This window comes from Acipenser ruthenus, chromosome 53 (genome assembly GCF_902713425.1).
Source record: "Acipenser ruthenus chromosome 53, fAciRut3.2 maternal haplotype, whole genome shotgun sequence".
NCBI classification, from domain to species: Eukaryota; Metazoa; Chordata; class Actinopteri; order Acipenseriformes; family Acipenseridae; genus Acipenser; species Acipenser ruthenus.
Genome location: NC_081241.1, coordinates 2331689 through 2355021, shown reverse-complemented (window position 1 = coordinate 2355021; position 23333 = coordinate 2331689). Strand labels below are relative to the sequence as shown.

The window sequence follows — 23333 nt, the reverse complement described above, 5'->3', positions numbered from 1 at the left end:
TCTAGATAGATCCAAAAACGTGGCACACAGCGCGTCAGGCAGACAGACACTCTCAGGTTCATCACAATTGCTATTAGCATTTGCACTAAGACACAGACATGTTACTAAGACATGCAAACTGTTATTTTCTCCAACAGGAAGTGAAATTGTGCTTCTAGACTGCACAAGAAAGAAACAGTCAAGAGAAACGCGCGCTTCCTCTTTCTGATTGCCTTTGCAGCCGATAGCCAAACACAAATCCAATTTTATGTACGAGTTAACATGCATCCCACCACAGTTTCAATTCTCAAAAGCTCTACTGTCTGTCTATTCACTGTGTGGCTTGCAATGCATACTCAATCAAGTCTAACTAAATAAAAACATGGTTACACTCCTTTAAATAGGAGGCAGTGATACTGTAATTCTAGCTAATAAGGAGAATTGATTTTAGAGATGGTCAGCACTCCTTTACAGGGAGGGACCAGTGATACTGTCAATAAAGCTAATAAGAGGTGAGATAATGGATTTTAAAGATGGTCAGCGCTCCTTTAAAGGGAGGGCTCAGCGATACTATTAACAAAGCTAATAAGAGGTAAGAGAATAGATTTTAAAGATGGTCAGCGCTCCTTTAAAGGGAGGGCCCAGCGATACCGTTAACAAAGCTAATAAGAGGTAAGAGAATGGATTTTAAAGATGGTCAGCGCTCCTTTAAAGGGAGGGCCATTGCTAATGTTATTAGTAATAAGAAAACTGTATTAAAAATATATTTCGAAAAAACAGACATGAAACCAGGAAGACAGACTCATAATTCTATAAAGAACAGATTCCTGATTCTTTGAACATCTCCATTCTGTATCGCTTGAAAGAAATCACAAAGCGCTCCACTGTCTTTTTTGTGTGGGCTTGACCAGTAAGAGTTACAATGGTTAACTGGGATCCCCCCCAAGTACCTGTTTCACTTCTGTGTTTCACTTGTTCCAAGCTAAGGAGTTCCACACCACACAGTCTATACTGTCACCCTAAAACGAATCAGCCAATGTATGAGAGCAGGGTCAGAAACGAACAATATTGAAACTCGCTCGTCCTGATGTAAACTTACTAGTGCTTAATCAACAACAGCTGGGGTCCCTAAAAATAGGCTTAAATTTTATTTTCCTAAAAGATAAACACGGTTATAAATTTCGATTTAATTTATTAATTTTTTTTTTAACAAAGGCACCTCAGTAAACGCTCACACAGATTGATCAATCACCTGTTTGCACCTCGTTACTGAGCGATTAGCTGTACTGTGTGCTGAGAAACTGACACTGACAGCACCAGACGGGACGACAGAGGAAAGAAATTCTCTCAGCTGTGTCGCCTTGCCGACCACGAAGCTCCGCCTGAAATTGACACCGATGACACAAATAAAATGTTTATTTTATTGTTCATTACAGGTGTTGCTGTTTACAAAAATGCTGTCTGGTTTGTGGAGTTGAAAGTTACAGCCTGTGAGTGACTAAATAGCTATGAATTACTCCCTACAATAATGAATGTACTCACGTACACACGCGGTCTTCACTAAAGTCTTAATTTAAAGACAGTACGTTTCACTGTAGCCATCGGGATGAAATTGTTAGCTAGGTGGCTGCATTTTTTTTTTTTTTTTTTTTAATCGCAGTGGGAGAAAACCGCTTCAGCAAGCACAGTAGAATCTGCCAGAACTGAGGGACTCTGAATCTACTACAGATACTAATGAGAGCATAATAAATACAAAAGAAAAACGAGGGAAACGCAGATTGTTTTAAGAAAGCTGGGAGACTTTGTGTAAATGGATTTGAATACGTGAAGGATCGCCTTCCGGTTCGTCAGAGCCGCCAGTGAATGTTTTACTTTTTAAACGCTGCAATAACTCTGCTGAATGTGAAGTATCCACACTATATATTGACAGAACAGGTGATTTTGTTTGCACTGTACGGGACCTTATTTTCCCCCATTGGTGCTTGAGCCCCGGAGCGCTCACCGAGTCACCGCCTGTGCACCTATTATCAGTGATTAAAAGCCTGGTTTTCAAGTAAACTGATTATCGCTCACCAGTACTGTATTGGTATAAGAAAAGTGTGTTTTAAAAAAGTCCGACGATAACGTAACAACACCAAGCTACAGACAGCGAGTCCCAAGCTTTAAAAGTGTTACTGTTGTTCATAGGTAAGAACTTAACTTTATTATGAATATATTGCGTTATTATGTGTTAAGCAACATATTATGATAATGTTCACTGTGGTAATTGTTTTTTAGTTTTAAAATATTTAGTAAAACGTGGTCTATATTTTTTACCTCATTATTACAACCGCCTCCCTCACATCTTCAGATTTCTTTTGTGGTGGGGGGTCGCAACCAGGTATAAACCGACATTTTTTTTTTTTTTTAATGACTTAACACCTACTTCAAAGATGCAACGTGTTTCAGTAAAATCAAACCCAATAAACAAGGGAAATAAGACTCCCATTGCTGAGCAGTTTGATCCATTCCTGGTTTCACATAGGAGTTTAATAATAAGACGCACCTGAGCTTGTTACCTAGACACACTGAGGGCTAATCAAGCTCGTAGTAAAACCTGGAATGGGTGAATTGAAGTCTTATTTCCATCCCTGTAGTGTGACAAACTTACACCTCCAGATTCACATACTCTCAAAAACCTGTGCTAAAGAACGGCCTTCGCAAGTTTCACCACAATCGGTTCTCTAGACAGATGAAAAATGTAAGAGAGTGGATTTTAGAGATGGTCAGCACTCCTTTAAAATGTGAGCTGTGGTAATGTTAATACAGCTAATAAGAGGTGGATTTTAAAGCCTTTTTGTAAATTCAACAGCAAACATTTTCACTAGAAGTCTTTTTCAGTGTCTTCCGTGTAAATTCAACGGCAAACGCTTCCACTAGAAGTCTTTCTCAGTGTCTTCAGTGTAAATTCAATGACAAACGTTTCCATTAAAAGTCTCCCTGTGTCTTCAAATTCAACGGCAAACGTTTCCACCAGCAGTCTCTCTCAGTATCTTCGGTGTTGTTGTTTTTTTTGACTCTGATATTAACAGTGCTCTAGTGGAGTAGGTTATTACCCAAGTCTTTTTTTTACACATCCTAATGAAACCATAAAAACAGACACACCCCGAGTTCAGTGTGGTCTAAACCAGGCCTTTCTTATCACCACCAAGCTTTCTCAATGCAACACAACTGACAATAACAGGGACAGCCGAACAAGCTTAGCATAACCACACTGAAATTATTATTATTATTATTATTATTATTATTATTATTATTATTATTATTATTATTATTTATTTCTTAGCAGACGCCCTTATCCAGGGAAACTTACAATTGTTACAAGATATCACATTATACATTATTTCACATTATACAGATATCACATTATTTTTACATACAATTACCCATTTATACAGTTGGGTTTTTACTGGAGCAATCTTGGTAAAGTACCTTGCTCAAGGGTACAGCAGCAGTGTCCCCCACTGGGGATTGAACCCACAACCCTCCGGTCAAGAGTCCAGAGCCCTAACCACTACTCTACACTGCTGCCCATGAAATGGGATCAATTCCTGCTTTTCAATTCCAATTCTATTACCAATTGCTTCCAATGAATCGGAATTGATATTTTAGAGACAGTATAAGTGTTGTGATAACTCAGCTGCTTTCATTTGAAGCCAGTTTAACTGACTGAGAAACATCGACTTCAATTGAAGTCATGTGTTGCCACTGCTGTGAGAAGCTCACTTTAACAGAATCCTGCCGATTGCAATTTTGATAATTAGTGATGTGCTGGAATCAGTGAGGGCTCCTTTGAGGAGATAAGAGCCTCAACTTTTCAAAGAGAATTATATATATATATATATACACACATTAATATCCTCCCTGCATAAAACGTGTATGTGTTTAACTGTTTTATTAGTAATGGTACCCTGCACCTGGCTGTCATTGTAAATTCGATCCAGGTGCAGGGTATTTAAAGAAAGCAGTCAGTCTCTTCAGGGCTGCTGGGTGAAGAAGCCTGCTTGATAGTGTGTTCTAAGCATATGGACTAAAGACACTGTGTATAGCCTTTTTGTAAATAGTGTTTGGTAAACATGTGTGTTTTGTTTTCAGCCGGTAAACAGCCTAGCTGTCCGGTGATTAGTTTCAAATCCCTGTTTATGTTTAGTTAAAAAAGCTAGGTGTTTATTTTCATTTTTGGTTTATTTGTTTATTAAAAATAGAGCATCAGCGCTTTTGAAAACTCAAGTTCCTGTGCCCTGGGTCTGCTTTTAAAGGGGCAACGAACCGCGGAGAGGAAGTGCAGGTTCGCTATTTTTTAATATATATATATATATATATATATATATATATATATATATATATATATATATTTATTTATTCAGTAAAATAAAATACATTTATTGGCTAAATACATTTATTGGCAATAAAAATGTGCATTATAAATATCATATGGGAGATAGTGAAATTGAAGAAGGGAACTATGAAAAAGACCTAGGAGTTTATGTTGACTCAGAAATGTCTTCATCTAGACAATGTGGGGAAGCTATAAAAAAGGCTAACAAGATGCTTGGATATATTGTGAGAAGTGTTGAATTTAAATCAAGGGAAGTAATGTTAAAACTTTACAATGCATTAGTAAGACCTCACCTAGAATATTGTGTTCAGTTCTGGTCACCTTGTTACAAAAAGGATATTGCTGCTCTAGAAAGAGTGCAAAGAAGAGCGACCAGAATTATCCCGGGTTTAAAAGGCATGTCGTATGCAGACAGGCTAAAAGAATTGAATCTATTCAGTCTTGAACAAAGAAGACTACGCGGCGATCTGATTCAAACATTCAAAATCCTAAAAGGTATAGACAATGTCAACCCGGGGGACTTCTTTGACTTGAAAAAAGAAACAAGGACCAGGGGTCACAAATGGAGATTAGATAAAGGGGCATTCAGAACAGAAAATAGGAGGCACTTTTTTACACAGAGAATTGTGAGGGTCTGGAACCAACTCCCCAGTAATGTTGTTGAAGCTGACACCCTGGGATCCTTCAAGAAGCTGCTTGATGAGATTCTGGGATCAATAAGCTACTAACAACCAAACGAGCAAGATGGGCTGAATGGCCTCCTCTCGTTTGTAAACTTTCTTATGTTCTTATGTTCTTAAAATACCTAGATTCAACATTCCTAAATGAACAGCAGTAGTGGCTGCTGAGAGACGCACTGAGAGTACTAGCAGTGGCGGATGGTGTTCTGCTCGTGGAGGTGCGTTTTTTTTTTTTTTTTTTTAATTAGGGGAGACTCTGCCACCATGGCAAAACTCCTATCTCCCATTAAACACAGCAGTAGCAGATCATGTGATCTGAGCACAGGATTTAATTGGAGGAACCACCCACATCCTCCCGCCCCCTGCTGAAGCACTACTGTAATGCAGCGAGTATGCGTTAATTGAAATTGCATCGTTTCGCATCGCATTAGCGGTAAGAAACACAATATATTTTGTTATTTTATTTTGGTGCATGTCTTGTGCAGGCGTTGCATGTATAATGTTGGAGATCGCAGCTGATCAGATGATTAAGACTCTGTTTGCAATGCTAGATTATACTGAAAAACTGAAGAGAAAATCTGAAGGGAAGCCAGAAGCAAAAATTGAAATTGCTAATAAGACCAGGTCATTCATAGTGGCTGGTATGACAGAGTGGATTGGCTGACCAGAGGAGCAGCAAATAATTCTATATTGCTGGCCTTGTTTACTTTTCAGTAACTGCGCTCGCATGGTCAAAGTATGGCTTTACTGATTTCGAAAATCTGGATCTGACTATGAAGTGTCACAGCAAGTCGAGAGACCATGTCAGCTGTGAAGTTAAACTTCAGCTTCTGGGGCAGGTTAGGGTGCCTGTTTAAAACAGTTATTTGAATGAAAAATACTATTTATCCACCAAAGAAAGGAAGAGGGGAATTCTCGGCCTGTGTTTTCTCTCTGTCGTCAATGACACTGTGGGAGCAGGAGGAACGGGGTTTTTTTTTTTAATAAATCTTTAGATCAACTCAGAAGGTACGCAAAATGACAATAAATGTTTTTAATTATAATTAAAATTACTGTTTTTTTCGGGAGGTTTTCCATCAGCCACCTTTGCATCAAGACTCAGTAATGTTCCTGGCTCCAGAACTGAAGTCTGTCTGAATTGCTTCTTTTATATTAAACAGATCCGTTTCGTATGTACAGAACGGTATCGAATGATTCTGATGTTCATTTATTAAGTTGATCAGATGAAGTGGATAGGGTGTGTTTGATTTGTGTCTGCCTTCCTCCTGCTTTAACAACTTTGCTTAGAAAATATTTTATTCAAAGTATGTTAAAGTGACTTGAAATCTAAATGCTGTATTAATGTTGTATTTTAAACATACGCTGGCAGCGTGTAACAGTTACGTTTATTAGAATCAGTTACGATGGGCTGCAGTTTAACAGCTGTAAGTCAGAATAGAATAATACAATTCTTCTGCTGCTGGTGGCTGAAGGGGGACCCCAAGACCTTCTTTTTTGACCACTAGCCGCCACTAGTTGGAATTGATTAAAAGGGAATGGGGAATTGGAATTAGGAATTGATTTTAAAAAGGAATTGAAATTGAAAAACAGGAATTGACACTGTTATTCTTGCAGCTAATATCAATCACATTCAGCAGCCTCACTATTGATTCAGACTGAACAGCAGTGCAGTGCCAATGTTTCTACAGCCAATAACAGAGGAAGGAAATGGATTTAGCCTTTTAACCGATGTCAGAAAAACTAAGGCCTGCGTGTTAGAAGTATTTATAAAAAAAATAGGTGGGTATTTCAAAACAAGCCGTCCTTCCCTCACTTTTACAACCAAGTGCCAATCAACGGCGATCAGCTTCCAAATCTGATTGGAAGATTATTTTCTTCTCCTCCAGGGAGCTGGCAGTTTACGGGCTCCGTCCGGATGAGAGGAGAATAACCTTTTTAAATCGGATTTTAATAACATGCTGCTGTAATTGTAATTAGAAGTGACTCCAGGTTTGCACCTAGCACCGCACCGGTTTACCCTATAAAGAAGTTTAATGCGAATGTTAAAGTTTTAGGTCAATTAAATGGCTCCATTCAACGGTAGTGAATGAAGAGATACATCATCACACACACTGGTGACGCAGCTGTAATCACAAACCTGTTCAGATGATCTGCACCAGACCAACATGTTGCCCAACTTGTCAGAGCAAAATCGGTTTTGAAACTCCTAGCTGCAATACTTTTATTACATTATCATTATGAACGAGTCATTTAGCAGATGCTTTTATCCAAAGGGGGTGAACTATGCATCAACAACTGCTGCTGCTGCTGCTGCAGAGTCCCTTACAAGAGGAGCACAAGGAGGTTAAGTGACTTGCTCAGGGTCACACACACACACACACATACACACAGTGAGTCAGTCCTGAACTCGGATTGAACCAGGAACTTTGTGATAACGAGCCCCTTTCTCGAACCACTGGACCGACAAGCCTCCTTACAAACACAAAGGAAGGCAGCCGTCCTAATGCTTTCTAGCAGTCTCTGTTAAGTAGCAGAGGTTTGCTGCAGATGTGTGCATGTTCTGTATAACTTGATTAGATGTGATTTTCTCCAGGGTTAATTCGTATACGATACACCCTACACACCACTGATTAAATTCAATGGATGTCTAAGTTGATATGCAAACGTTAAATTCTCCTGTACGTGTTCCAACAACCAGACTAATCCTGAGCACCCGAACTAAAGCCAGGCTAGTCCTTTCGACCAGAGCAATCACATACCGTTTGATCTGGTTTATAAACTACATAAAACGTCATTTAAATATTTTATTTGACATCAAGTAATGAAAGAAACTGCCACAGGATACCGCAAGCGTAAACCGGAAGTCGTGATAGTAGAACGGGTAGTATTTCATGTTAGATTTCAAAATGTCATGTTAAGTATACGGAAACTACAAAGCGCTGTGTAATTCAATATGTTAACTTAAGATTATTCAGCAGGTTTCATTCGACTTTATGAAGCAAAATGAGTTTGTACTACAGAGTGATGCAAAACTGTACAGAGTTTAGTTGATACATTTAATGAATGGATTTTATTAATAAGGGCGTCCGATTAAATCCTGCAGCTTTGCACTGACACTTCGACTGCTGTTGCAATCCTTCCTAGCAAGAGAAGCCAGTGGCATTGGCGGTCTCTTGACTGGCCTTTAGAGCAAGTTTTCAGCAGTGAAAGAAAGATGTTGAACTTACGTGGCATGATTCCTTGACCAACGAGTTCCTCCCTGGTTCTTCTGTGCTGAAGCTTGAGCTGGAGAACTGCATTGGAGAAGAGAGAGAAGGGCAGGGAGTGAACCAGCATGCAAGCGATTCAAAATCAATCAATAAAGAACTAGGAAGAGACAGGCTGCCGAGCTGCAGTTTGAGAGAGCCTGTATGGCTCTGTTCTCTCTCTGTGTGTGTGTGTGTGTGTTTGTGTGTGCGGTGTGAGAGAAGTTCCTGTTTCTTACAGAGAAAGTCAGTCAGTTTGGTTGCAAAAAAAAAAAACTGCACTTGTTTCCGCGTTTTAAAAAAAGTTTCCAACTAAACAGGAAGTTACACACAAAAAAACTGTTTTGGTTTGACTGATAAGAGTGTGTGTGCGTGTGTGTGCATAACCCTGCTATTAATTAAAGTGAGGACAGTGAGACAGTTTTATTTTCTTAAACTTATTTAACCAGGAGATTAATTCATTGAGACAGAGGCCTCGTTTACAAGGGGTTCCTGGAAAACAATAAAAAGGACAAATCGCAAAATACAAGCAACACAATAAAAGCATGTGCGGTTCAATCTTTAATCAGCAGCACGCAGAGATCAGAGGACAGAGTAAATAAGACAGCTATCTGTTTGTTAATGTGGACTGAAGAAGAAGCATTGGAGAGTTCTAATCAATTCACAAACACAGTCTTTAAAACCAGGGAAGGAAAGATAAAAATGTACTCTGAAGTTTTACAAAATCCCACACGACTAAGTACTCTTGAGGGGGAGTGCAGGACTTCCACTGACTTCAGTTGACTGATTGGGCGTGCATATAATTGATTCATCAAGGTGTCCCGGGTGCTTAAACTTCAGAGCGAGGTCATGTTAGGGTCAGGAGAGAGACACAGCAACTCCCAGAAAAAGGATTGACGTCATTTGAATTATTCTTAAAACGGTTCGCAGCCATCCTAATAATCTCATGAATCTTACCTGTCCTGCACCTCCATTCGCTACACAGCTCTCGAATGGGTGCAGCTTTAGAAACCTCTGGTATTGCGCTAGGTTACAGAAAGTTCTCAGTTTGTTTGCCTTGCCTTCCAGGATATCTGATACGCTTGCACTTCCTAGGTCAGCAGTGTTTTCTGGGTGGCTGAAAGTGTGTCAATCAGTAGGGGAAGCAGCAGCTGGTTGGTTATTGACAGGACCGGAGGCCCTGAAGGGATGGGCAATCGCCCCCTTACAGATGACCAAGCAAGTGCAGCACTGTCTGAGAGCGTGTCTTGTGAACAGGGATTTCTTTAGGCTATTGTAGCACCAGAGATCATGTTTTGAACATTTGGGATCTGTGCAGTGAATAGACGGGCATGGCCTTGAAAATGTATGGAACTATTTGGCAAGTCCAATCTAATACAGAGGATGCTGAACATTACAAAGTTTTCGTTTACCACTATTTTGATGACTGATCCTGTGTAACTCATTGCGTGTTCATGGACTGATGCTGTAGTCAAGTTTCTCCCTGTCTTTCTCCTCCCTCACACTCTCTCCATCCCTGATAAGCAATGATAAAGCCCTCTGACAAAGACAGACACACACAGACAGAACACAGACAGAGACACACAGAGAGACACGCAAACAGAGACACGAAAACAGAGACACACACACACACACACACACACACACACAGACACAGACAGAGACACGCAAACAGAGACACACACACACACACACAGAGACAGACACAGACACACACACACACACACAGACACAAAGAGAAGGACAGACACACACACACTCACTGTATAACATCAATATTAGTAGCACAAGTATATTGGCTCCATGCCTCAAGCCTGCTGTTGCCAATTTAACTGCTAAGCTAGAGCTTGCAAAAGAAGCTTAAAGATTTCTTAAGTACTGTATGTGTTAAACTGAGCCGCGAAGACAAAACCGCCTCTTGCAACACTTGAACAGAATGCGTTAGCACATCACACAGCTAGCTAGCTGCACACAGTGGATTAAACATGACAGAATGAAATAATATTCAAATGAGAAGAGCTGCTTTATTTATGTAGCTCAATTCCGTTTCTTGTACGAAACAATTCCCCCCCGCCCCCCTGTCCAGCAACACATAATGTACTGTGTATGAAAAACTCTGGCTTGTGATAGACTGGATTTAAAAAACACAATATTATTTAATATCACGTAATCAAAGACAACTTCAAAATGATATCGCAGTCTACCGGAAGCCATAATACTACAGTAGCATTTCCTGTTAGACTTAAAAATGTCACATTTTTCAATTTGTCCTCCAAGTACATGGACATACTACAAAGCGCTGGGTGTGTAATTCAATATGTTAACGAGGGAACATTATTCAGCAGCTTTCATTCCACTTTATTGAAGCTGAGTGAGTTAATTCTATATAGAGGGTGATGCAAAACTTCTGCCCAGAGCTGTACATCTATTCTCTATCGGAATAGAGGTCTGTATCGCTTGTGATAAGAGACCACAGCATAAAGAACTACAGCTCCCAGTGCTGCAGGTGCAGAGGCATGCTGGGAGCCGTAGTCCTAGCCAGCAAAATGAGTTTATTCTACAGGGAGATGCAAAGCTTTTGGTTGTAGCTGTAGCCAATGGCAGCGCATGGAATTATTTTTCTGGCTACAGTCACTTTAACCCTGTAATGCCCAAGCAGTTTTAAAAATGAGAAACACTACTTTATTTATTTATGGAACAAGATTCTGTTTCTTGTACAAAAAACACTCCTCCCACCAGCAACACACACTGCACTGCATATTAAATTCTGTCTTGTGAGACTGGATTTAAATAACATGGAGAAGTGGCTCAGTGTGGTATGATATGTTACACAGGAATGGGTGTTACAGGGTTAATCAGCTGGTCTGTGTGTTAATGATAATAACACTACTGACGTTATACTAGCTCTGAAAACCAAGTCCAGTATCAATACTTCCCTCCTGTTTAATATCTTAAACACAACCCCCTCCGTTCCTATTCCTGTCTACAACACAACCACCGCTAGACTAACCCTCTAAACGGGATCCCCAACAGGGATGCTGTGAAACTGTCCTGAAAAGGCAGGTATTAAATCAATCAATTTATCAGCCGTGTTGATTTCAAAGTAAGAAACGCTGTCCTTCCCTCACCTGTACAATGACACTTCACACATTCCTCCATATACCTGTTGAAGCGCTTATCCCATTGTCATGAAACTTGCTATTAACCCGAACCCTACCAGTGTGGTCATTTTGACTGATCGCGTTTTTTAAATGTATTTTTCTTCAGCTAGATGTCTGTTTTTTTTTTTTTTTTTTTTACTTTTCCTAAATACATGTATTAAACATCTCAAAGCATCAGCAGACCCAGGGTTGCAGAAACTTATGGAGATATAAGACGTTATACACAGAACTACAGCAGCTGTCATTTTGACTGTCATGGTAGAAACAGATCACATGATCGAGCTACTGAACTTGAAAGAGTCGCGTTTATTTTGTATCGCTACAAACAGGAGGCTTTTTCAGACGTGACTTATTTATTACCAACTCTAAAAATACTTATTGTCTAGTCAGTGAAATTGAATAGACCAACACAACGCAGGACTGCACAGCAAGTCTTGCAGTACTTTTGATCATGTTAATAAACCGTTTTTTAATGCAGCCCTGCCGCGGATGACTACACTGAAAAAACTAAAATAAAAAGTTATGGAATAATAGTGTAGCAAACCAGCTATTGCAAGACTGGAGACGGAAATTACCCTTGAATAGCCAACAGAGTAAACAGAAAACACAAACAAATCTCACTGCAATTCTCTACTGCTCCACAGAGTGTCGTAAGCTCCCGCTGCACCCCGAAAATCAGCTCGGTGCTGCTAAAACGACCCAATTCTATAGCCCAGAATTTGCATAAAACTTGCAGCATTTTAAACAATGCAACCAATCAGAACTCCCCTAACACCACCTCCAAGCCTCGTGCTGTAACAGGTGTCCCTTACGTGTACCAAGCAGGCTGCAAAAACTGAGTCACAAACATAATCCCGAAGGAAAACAAACAAGAACACAGAACAGAACAGGAGTTTGATACACATTTCAATAGCGGTTAAAAAGAGCGCTCTGGTAGTTCTAGGTATATATGAACGTCCGGTAGTTCTAGAGGTAATATTATTTACCTCGAGTCATTATGAATATCAGATTCTGAGGATATAGGGTGTCTGTACATCCGGTCATCTGTACGTCACATTTATATTTTTACATATTTAGCAAAATGTGTTGACTGTTTCATTTAGCCCCACTAACAAGCGCTAAGCCACGGTTTTAAAAACCTGTTTTCTATTGCAAACGCATATTATTTTGATTTTACCTTCCGCCTAATTCTTCAGAATATTACAGGATATCCTTTCAATTGTTTCAGTGCGGCTCCCGTTAAATATAGAAGAGCCTCTCTTTCTCTGCTCCGCCAGCACAGAGGGAGGATGTTCAGAGAGTAGAAGAGCCTCTCTTTCTCTTTCTCTGCTCTGCCAGCACAGAGGGAGGCTGTTCAGAGAGTAGAAGAGCCTCCCTTTCTCTTTCTCTGCTCCGCCAGCACAGAGGGAGGCTGATCAGACAGTAGAAGAGCCTCTCTTTCTCTGCTCTGCCAGCAGAGGGAGGCTGTTCAGAGAGTAGAACAGCCTCTCTTTCTCTGCTCTGCCAGCACAGAGGGAGGCTGATCAGACAGTAGAAGAGCCTCTCTTTCTCTGCTCTGCCAGCAGAGGGAGGCTGTTCAGAGAGTAGAACAGCCTCTCTTTCTCTGCTCCGCCAGCACAGAGGGAGGCTGTTCAGAGAGTAGAAGAGCCTCCCTTTCTCTTTCTCTGCTCTGCCAGCACAGAGGGAGGCTGTTCAGAGAGTAGAAGAGCCTCCCTTTCTCTCTCTCTGCTCAGCGCAGAGGGAGGCTGTTCAGAGAGTAGAAGAGCCTCCCTTTCTCTTTCTCTGCTCTGCCAGCACAGAGGGAGGCTGTTCAGAAAGCAGAAGAGCCTCCCTTTCTCTTTCTCTGCTCAGCGCAGAGGGAGGCTGTTCAGAGAGTAGAAGAGCCTCCCTTTCTCTTTCTCTGCTCTGCCAGCGCAGAGGGAGGCTGTTCAGAGAGTAGAAGAGCCTCCCTTTCTCTTTCTCTGCTCTGCCAGCACAAAGGGAGGCTGTTCAGAGAGTAGAAGAGCCTCCCTTTCTCTCTCTCTGCTCAGCGCAGAGGGAGGCTGTTCAGTAGAAGAGCCATTAGGAGGCATGTTATTAACATACTCCCAGTAACAGTATAATTATCCTCTAGTTAAGTTGAAGCCCGAATTCCCTGAAGCAGAGTTAATGACAGCGCTGCAGTGGGAACAAGAAAGACAAACAAAAACGACTTCCTTCACAACTAGAGAGCCAAATTCTTTACAATCATATTTAAAAGGAGTGCTGACCATCTTTAAAATCCATTCTCTCACCTCTGATTAGCTTTATTAACAATATCGCTGGCCCTTCCCTTTAAAGGAGTGCTGACCATCTTTAAAATCCATTCTCTCATCTCTGATTAGCTTTATTAACAGGATCACTGGTCCCTCCCTTTAAAGGAGTGCTGACCATCTTTAAAATCCATTCTCTCACCTCTGATTAGCTTTATTAACAGGATCACTGGTCCCTCCCTTTAAAGGAGCGCTGACCATCTTTAAAATCCATTCTCTCACCTCTGATTAGCTTTATTAACAGGATCACTGGTCCCTCCCTTTAAAGGAGTGCTGACCATCTTTAAAATCCATTCTCTCACCTCTGATTAGCTTTATTAACAGTATCGCTGGCCCTTCCCTTTAAAGGAGTGCTGACCATCTTTAAAACCCATTCTCTCACCTTTGATTAGCTTTATTAACAATATATTTTAAATATGGTCACCACTCCTTTAAAGAGCAGGCCAGTGACACTGTTGCTATTGCTAATAACATCAGATAACAGCACTCCTTTAACCTGCATACAGGCACCATGGGAAAAATGTATTTGAGGAAACTGTAACAGAAGCAGTAAGTCAGCTTCTATAATATCTGGAAATTGATATATGACTCAGTTTAATATAACAGAGAAGTTCAAAAAAGGAACCATGGTAAATGTTAAAGTGGACAGTGTGCCAAAAACATCTTAAACATGTTTCTGTCCATAGACATCTGACTATATTGCAATATTAACTTCATATAGTGAAATAATCATTCAATGATGTTTTCTCCAACACTTAGCTATTGCAAACTGGTTTCAACATTGGGTTCTATGGGAGGTGAGGGGGGGTGATGTCATTTTAATATGTTATGCATGGACAGGACATCATTTTGTAGTTTTTAACTTTTGCATAAAAAAACAAACAGACATTTGTTAATAACGGAGGACAGTTTGCAGAGGTAAGAGAATGGATTTTAAAGATGGTCCGCGCTCCTTTAAAGGGAGGGGCCAGCGATACTGTTAATAATGTTTATGTTGTTGAAGCGGACACCCTGGGATCCTTCAAGAAGCTGCTTGATGAGATTCTGGGATCAATAAGCTACTAACAACCAAACGAGCAAGATGGGCTGAATGGCCTCCTCTCGTTTGTAAACTTTCTTATGTTCTTATAAAGCTAATTATTATTATCATTATTTGTTTATTTAGCAGACGCCTTTGTCCAAGGCGACTTACACCGACTAGGGTGTGTGAACTATGCATCAGCTGCAGAGTCACTTACAACTACGTCTCACCCGAAAGACGGAGCACAAGGAGGTTAAGTGACTTGCTCAGGGTCACACAATGAGGATGAGGTGGGATTTGAACCGGGGACCTCCTGGTTACAAGCCCTTTTCTTTAACCACTGGACCACACAGCCTCCTAAGAGGTAAGAGAATGGATTTTGAAGATGGTCAGCGCTCCTTTGTACAACATTGTTAGACGCATTTCTTTCCCTGACCACAAGGGGACAGTGAGGAGCAACAGATGTTCACCGTCTAAAAACAGCCTCTCAGATTCCTCCCGGAGGAGATGACAAAAGTATTTTAATAAACAGTGACGTGATCTTTAAATACAACATTGGAAATACTGCAGCATATTAACCGCATTAGCAAGCCGAGAGAGTTTCTCCTGCTGTGATCTGAGCAGAAACTGAAGACTAGGTACTGAACAGAGTTTCACATCTCTGTTTAATCCTTAAAGTGTGGGAAGGATTGTAAAGCACAGAGAGGTCTGGTAAAGCATAGGGAAGCATTGTAAAGCACAAAGAGGTCTGTTAAAGCATAGGGAAGCATTGTAAAGGACAGAGAGGTGTGGTAAAGCATAGGGAAGCATTGTAAAGCACAGAGAGGTGTGGTAAAGCACAGGGAAACATTGTAAAGCACAGAGAGGTCTGGTAAAGCATAGGGAAGCATTGTAAAGCACAGAGAGGTGTGGTAAAGCATAGGGAAGCATTGTAAAGCACAGAGAGGTGTGGTAAAGCACAGGAAACATTGTAAAGCACAAAGAGGTCTGTTAAAGCATAGGGAAGCATTGTAAAGCACAGAGAGGTGTGGTAAAGCATAGGGAAAGCATATTAAAAAACAAACCATGGTAGGCTAACCCTTATAAAATGTTCTCATAGTAAAAGCACAGCAAAGTGTAATAAAGCACAGTGAAAGCTACGGTATAGTTAAGTCCATGCTTGTTTTTGTTTTCGGTGGGTATTAGTCTGGGAGCCTGGGTTTCTAAGAACAGTTTCAAGACCCTGTAAGTGTTGGGCTTGTGATTCTTGGAAAACAGCCTGTGAAAGGCTGCTCTTAGCTTCTCTCTCCCACCCTCCCTCTCCCCCCCCCCCCCCCCCCCTCTTTCTCTCTCTCCCGGTTTGTCTCACTTCTGCTGCGGCAGCTGCCTAATAGCTTATAACAGAATGATTCATAGAAAGAGAGAGAGGAGGGGAAGGGAGAAAAAAGGGGAGAGAGAGAGAGGGAAAGCAGGGATGGAAATAAGACTCCTGTTTCACAGCAGTTCCACCAATTCCAGGTTTTACTACCAGCTTGATCAGCCCCCAGTGTGTCTAGCTAATAAGCTTAGGTGTGTCTTATTATTAAACTCCTAGTAAAACCAGGAATGGATCAAACTGCTGTGCAACGGGAGTCTTATTCCCCTCCCTGTAGAGATGGAAGAGGCAGAGGGGAGAGTAGCGAGAGGGAAAAGGAGAGAAGAGGTCAGGGCAAAGGTCATATTCAGCAGAGGTCAAATCAGGAAAATAGAGAACAAACATAAGAGGATATTAAACATGGGAGATCCGAAACATCAGGAGAGTGGAGCTGGTATGCACATCCCTTTAATACCAGAGTGTGTTGATATTGGAAAGACAGTGTTTATGTTCTGTGTGTGTGTGTGCATGTGTTTATTCTACTAATCAATTTACACACAGCTCATTAATGACTGCCTGCAATTTAGCAATACAGTGAAATGTACATCAGCTGAATGACACAGAAAGAAAACAATGAAAGAGAGAAAGAAAAAGAAAGAAAGAAAGACCTACAACTCTGATTAAAGGTTTTGCATCACCCTCTATATAGAATGAACTAATCTGGCTTCATAAAGTCGAATAAAACCTGCTGAATAACGTTACATTAACATACTGAACTGCACACCGCTTTGTAGTTTTCCCATAAACTTAACGAAAAACTGACATTGAAAAAAATTGACATTTTCAAATCTAACATGAAATACTACTGCATTACTATTATGGCTTCCGGTATAGACTTTCTTTTTTTTTTTAGCGATATCATTTTGTAGTTTCTTTGATTACATGATGTTAAATAAAAAATCTATGTTCATATAGTTAATTTTTTCAATGGTGACTCAATCCTAAAATTCTAGGTGATGCAAAACTTTTGGCCAGAGCTGCAGATCCAGTGTTTGAAATAACAGCCTCCACACACACCTCGATTCTGTACTAAAGAAACTCCTTAGCCAGTTTCACCCCAATCGTGACAACAGAAAACGACGCAAGTGACAAAAGACGCCACTACAGACATTCCTACAAGCGAATTCCTTCCCAGACACTGTCTGTCTCTTCGCTTATGCATTTCTGACAAGACATCTCAATTTTGCGTGCATCTTCATAACCTGTTTCAAAGCCACGATTCTGCCTCAGTCTGCCAGAAATATGCAGTTGCGAAGTCAGTGTGTTATAAAAGCTGCATGAAGTAAGCACATAAATCATGCAAGTGCTCTCTGTAACACCGGCAGCTAGTAACGAAGTTGACAAGAGGTGGCGTGCAGTTGCTAATATCACAATTAAAGTCTATGGGACGGGATTGGTTCCTGGGAAAATGTTGCTGATAACCAGCATCTACTGTATGTGTAGCTTTGGGGAACAGACCCTATCAAAAATGTGTGGCAAGAGCGAGCGTGTGTGAGCGTGTGCATACTTGTGAGCTTACAAACACATTCGTACTTTTAACATGCTCACTTACACAGCAGACACACAATGGCTTTCAAATCCATTCTCTGACCTCACATTAGCTTTATTGACAGTATCAAAGGTCCTCCCTTTAAAGGAGTGCCGAACATCTTAAAAATCCACTCTCTTGAGGTACATTTGCAGTTTTGCCATAGATATACTATGCTTTACCACACCTCTCTGTGCTTTACAATGCTTCCCTATGGATTAAAACATATCTCTGTGCTTTACAATGCTTCCCTATGCTTTACCAGACCTCCCTGTGCTTTACAATGTTTCCCTATGCTTTACCAGACCTCTCTGTGCTTTACAATGCTTCCCTATGCTTTAGCTTGCACTGTACTTTATTACACTCTGTTGCACTTTTACTGTGGGACACTTCTAAGGAAACTGTTGCATTCTGTGGATTTATCATTAAAAAACTATTTCAAGATCTGCATGACATAAAAACTATCAATAATAAAATAAGAGGCACTACAATACCTGAATAGATTGCCATTTTAGAGACCGCTGTGAAATCTTCAGTTAAAAATCAATAGCAGCTTTTATTTAATTCCGTCATTTATTTATTTATGCATCCAAAAGCACTCTGAAACAGTTTCCGAAATTCTGATTTTATTCCAAGAGAGCCGTCTGTAGTACGGCACTTTGCAGTTTTCTTTGTATAAAAGCGCTGGCTGCTGTTCTAAGCTAAACGGACCACGCCTTCATCGCTGCTGGAATTCTGCTCCCTGAAGCGTGTTCAAACAACTTTGAAAAGAACAAAAAAAGAACAGCCTGCTCTCCACCAGATTAGAGAACACATTCCCTGCCACCTTGCCTCGACTCAATAGCTATTTTTTTCTCTCTCTCCTCCCTCTTTCTGCCCCTCCCTCTCTCCTGTATTCCTTCCTCTTTTTCTTAAGCGCTCTCTCTCTCTCTCTCTCTCTCTCTCTCTCTCGTTCCATTTGGAGCACAGCATATTAATTCATTTTTATTCAGTCATTTAGCAGATGCTTTTATCCAAAGCGACTTACAGAGACTAGGAGGTGAACTATGCATCAACTGCAGTCTGGTGTGTGTGTCTGTGGGAGAGTTTGTGTGTGTGTATGTGTGTGTGTGTGTGTGTGTGCGAGAGTTTGTGTGTGTGTATGTGTGTGTGTGTGCGAGAGTTTGTGTGTGTGTGTGTGTTCTCAACTTTTTATAAACTTTGCAATCATTCCGAGAGTTTCTTATTTTTACTCATTCACTGCTTGTTAGTTTTGTATGTATTAGTCTGTGTGAAGTTGCTTTGACTGAGTTCAGGAGCTGCTCTTCAGTTCTGTCTGCCTGTCACAGGCATGTGTAACACAGCCTCAGTGTCTTTATACAAGAGCCAGTGTCACCTCCTGCTACCCCTCTGCTACACACCCTCCACTGGCTACCTATCTCTGCAAGCATTCAATTCAACCCCCTTGTTCTTGCCTACCCCTGTGCCCCCCTCCTACCTCCAATCCCTTGTGTCTCCCTACACCCGCTCTCATCCACTCCGCTCCTCCTCTACTGGCCTCCCCTCCACTCTCCATCCTCCTGTGCCCTCTGCTTCTCTTCCCTCGCCTCTGTGTGGTTGAACCAGCTACCGGAGATCTTCAGGACCGCTCTGTCTCTCACTGCCTCCCGCTGCCTCCTCAAGACCCACCTGTTTAGACTGCACTTATAGATCTCTTGATCTACTCCTCCTACTCTGCACTGGATTTGCCTGACCTCAGCACCACGTTACTGGATCCTCAGCTAATGCATTATCCTTGCACTACTGCTATACCACTGTAGATATAACTCATTGTAATCCTAACTTGTTGCATCCTGATTCATATTGTATTCTAGTTGTGCTATGATTTGCACTTGCTGTAAACTTGTATTGTAACTCTGTACTGCCCTGTGATCCAACACTGAACTATTTTATATTGCTGGCAATACATTAGCTGTGCACTAGATGGTGCTAGCACTCACTAATACTACACTGATCTAGCTGCAAATGTCAATTGCACTCCCTGTGCAGCAGGTATTAAGGTTCCCACATCCTGACACCCCCACACTGTAGATTCACTCTCCCTGTGCAGCAGGTATTAGGATCCCACATCCTGACACCCCCACACTGTAGATTCACTCTCCCTGTGCAGCAGGTATTAGGATCCCACATCCTGACACCCCCACACTGTAGATTCACTCTCCCTGTGCAGCAGGTATTAGGACCCCCCATCCTGACACCCCCACACTGTAGATTCACTCTCCCTGTGCAGCAGGTATTAGGACCCCCCATCCTGACACCCCCACACTGTAGATTCACTCTCCCTGTGCAGCAGGTATTAGGGACCCCACATCCTGACACCCCCACACTGTAGATTCACTCTCCCTGTGCAGCAGGTACTAGGACCCCACATCCTGACACCACTTACTACAATAAAACTACAGTAATATTCACCAAAAACTGGCTCTATACATTTTGTCCTATTTCTCAATTTTCTTACCTCGGTAATTTCACAATAAGTCTCTTGTGTTTATTGAACTCACCGTTCTTCCGGTCTCTGAGTGGGAGGAGCTTGGGGGCGGGATGTAGCGAGAGCTCTTGCAGCTCATTGGTCACAGCCTCGCTCTGGAGGGTGGGGGCGTGGCCTGCGGCTCCTGGGATCACCATCGCGACCACACCCTCTTCGTCCGGGTCCATGGAGGGCGCTAGCAGAGACTCTGCGCTGAAGACGAAATCCATTGAGAGACACTGAAAGACAAACGAGAAACAGGACAGGGTGTCAAACATCGGAACAAACACTGCTTGAAAATGTACTGCCCAGTTACTTTACCCACTCATTATCGCTCCAATTTAGCATCTCCAATAACCCCCACCAGCAATTCACCACACAGCTTCTCAGGAGAACTGAAGGTTCAGCGGGCGTCCTCCGATCCCACAACCAAGCCAGCTTCCTCTTCTACACCCAGGAACTCGAGAGCGGATGTCAGCGAGCCACCGGCCTCTGGAGGACAAGGCCAGCCCCTGCAGGTGTCCGCTCTGAGCTCACTGGGCGCCTGGCAGGCAGGACTCGCTGTAGTGCGATGAGGAGAAACAGACCCTGGCGGTTTTGCTTCCCTAACCCACGGGATCGCCACAGCCAACATCGCACAGCCAGGATGCAAACATAAAGATAACAGTTTATGGCCTCGGATGAGACAAAAATTTGCTTCAAATCAGCTTTTAGAACACTTGGCATGGAAGTTAATCACCATTGATTGGAACTCTGTTGTAAAGGTGAGGGAAGGACAGTTTTTCTTGTTTTGAAATCAAATTTACAGTGAGCCACACCTCAGCTCCCCCCGGTGCCCTTAAGGGATGAATTCTTCCACCATGCAAATCGACAGGCCAGAACTCGTGTGCTCATTTAAAAAGCACATACCAACACAAGGAAGAGGGGGAAGGGGGCTGAAATATCTAGTACATCAGAAAGCAGAGCAGTCCAGGGGGACTAGACAGGGGTCCAAAATCTAGGACCAGGAATTACAGTATTTATTGAAGTCAGATTTAAATGCATGCTTCTAAGTGTTTGACGGCTCCCTCGAATCAAGCTGAGAGTGAGTTTCATTCTCCTGCAGTGTTTGCTGTATCAGGGGGGGTCTGTCATTCAAACTGCTATGCACTGGACTTGCCTGACCTCAGCACCACGTTACTGGATCCTCAGCTAATGCACCACACTTGCCCTACTAATATGTCACTGTAGATATAGCTTGCTGTAATTTGAACTAGGTGCATCCTAGTTCATATTGTATTTTAATAGTAGTATTATTGCACTTACTGTAAACTACACTGTATTTAAATATGAATCTTGCATTGTAACCCTGTACTGCCCTGTAACACTTGTGTGAGTCACCTGGGATAAAGGCGTCTGCCAAATAAATAAATAACAACAATAATAATAATAATAATAATAATAATAATAATAATAATAATAATAATAATAATAAGTCTTATTTCCATCCCTGTAATTGTACCTTACTTGCTGTATCACATTATAATATAATGTAACAGATTTAGATATTTATCAGGGATGTAAACATGACTCCTATCGCACAGCAGAGTGATCCATTCCAGGTTTTACTGCTACCAGCTTGATCAGCCCCCAGTGTGTCTAGCTAACAAGCTCAGGTGTGTCTTATTATTAAACTGACAGTGAAACAGAGTTTTCCATCCCTGTGTAATGTACCTAACTAGAAAATCTGTACAGTTGTTATTCACGACACGCCTACATTTTTTTTGCAAACTGTACATTTCAGAGTTTAGTGCAGAATATTTTCAGGGGCATGACAAATGGTCTTTTATGAGTCACTCTGACATTGCAAACCTTGCAATAAAAGACGTCACACTTTTTGGAATGAGAACGGTGCAGACGTGCACAGTGTTAAAACATGTGCTGGAATGAATTAAACTAGCTGGCTGGCTGGAAACCAGACACTGGGCTGAGAACGACTGTGCAGAATTCAAGAAGTTCCCTCACAGTCAAGAGCAGGATTAGGGTCAGTTCATTTTTAAAATAAATTCCCAATCCCCATCCCCTTTTAATCAGTTCCAACATATCACTGACCACAGGATTCTGTCCAAAAGAGCTTCTCATAGCCGTGGCAACACATGACTTCAACTGAAGCCACTGTCTGATTGTTAAATTAAAATCGGCTTCAAATGAAAGCAGCTGAACCATCACAACACTTGTGATGATGTCTCTAAAATATCAATTCCTTTGAAGGAATTGGAATTGAAACACATGAATTCATCCTCCAGCCCTGGCTTTATTACAGTCCCAATTTGCTCCTACATGCAACCGAGTCGCTTATACATAGACGTCCCTGAAACCAGTTGCTTGAAGTAGAGCCGGGCTCTGCTTTCCAAGCATCCTCCTGAGCGACTTCTGTAGACACAGGCGATCACGTGGCAATTCATGAACTCTGACTGGTTCTTATAAAGCTGACTGCGCGGCTTGCATATTCTGTCATAAAGAAGAGCTCATTTTAAAAATATCAGTGGTAAAACTAAACGGTTTCGTCCAGCTTTGACATGCCTTTGTTTGTTTTTTTCTTTAGGGAATATGGCATTTAAAATAACAGTTGAAAAAATAACAACAGCCACCTCTTCCTCGTTAATTACTGGACACGTTACGATCTGACCAAAAAAAAAGTGTCACCCTCAGCTGTCAAAAAATAAATAAAATAAATACAATTCTAAACTTGTAGACACGTGACAAAAAAAACCTGTCACCTCAGTTATCATAAAAAAATGAAACTTGTAGACGCAGGGACCTTGTTGCACAAGTAATTGCTCAAATGTGGACACTGCAATTGCTCATAAATGAGTTGCGCAATTTCAGGAGCAATTGGGTTGCGCAAGTGATCACTCAGGTGTGGATTATTATTATTATTATTATTATTTATTTCTTAGCAGACGCCCTTATCCAGGGCGACTTACAATTGTTACAAGATATACAATTACATTATTTTTTAACACATTATTTTTTACATACAATTGCCCGTTTATACAGTTGGGTTTTTACTGGAGCAATCTAGGTAAAGTACCTTGCTCAAGGGTACAGCAACAGTGTCCCCAACCGGGGATTGAACCCACGACCCTACGGTCAAGAGTCCAGAGCCCTA

General features: G+C 41.5%; 1 protein-coding gene across 5 annotated transcripts in view; it reads right to left on the bottom strand.

Annotated features, from left to right (window-relative positions):
- Positions 1–23333, bottom strand: part of LOC117962589 (myocardin-related transcription factor A-like) — a 67241-nt gene that overhangs the window by 38951 nt on the left and 4957 nt on the right. For 4 of the 5 annotated variants that reach the window (XM_059016475.1, XM_059016478.1, XM_059016476.1 and 1 more), the window contains 2 exons: positions 20217–20421; positions 8265–8330 (listed from right to left, as the gene is read on the bottom strand). In XM_059016475.1, the coding sequence (XP_058872458.1) occupies positions 8265–8330; positions 20217–20412 (262 nt within the window). In that variant the 5' untranslated portion in view covers positions 20413–20421. Of the gene's footprint in view, positions 1–8264; positions 8331–18170; positions 18485–20216; positions 20422–23333 lie in introns of those variants that run through there. The other variant, XM_059016480.1, reaches the window with a different exon arrangement.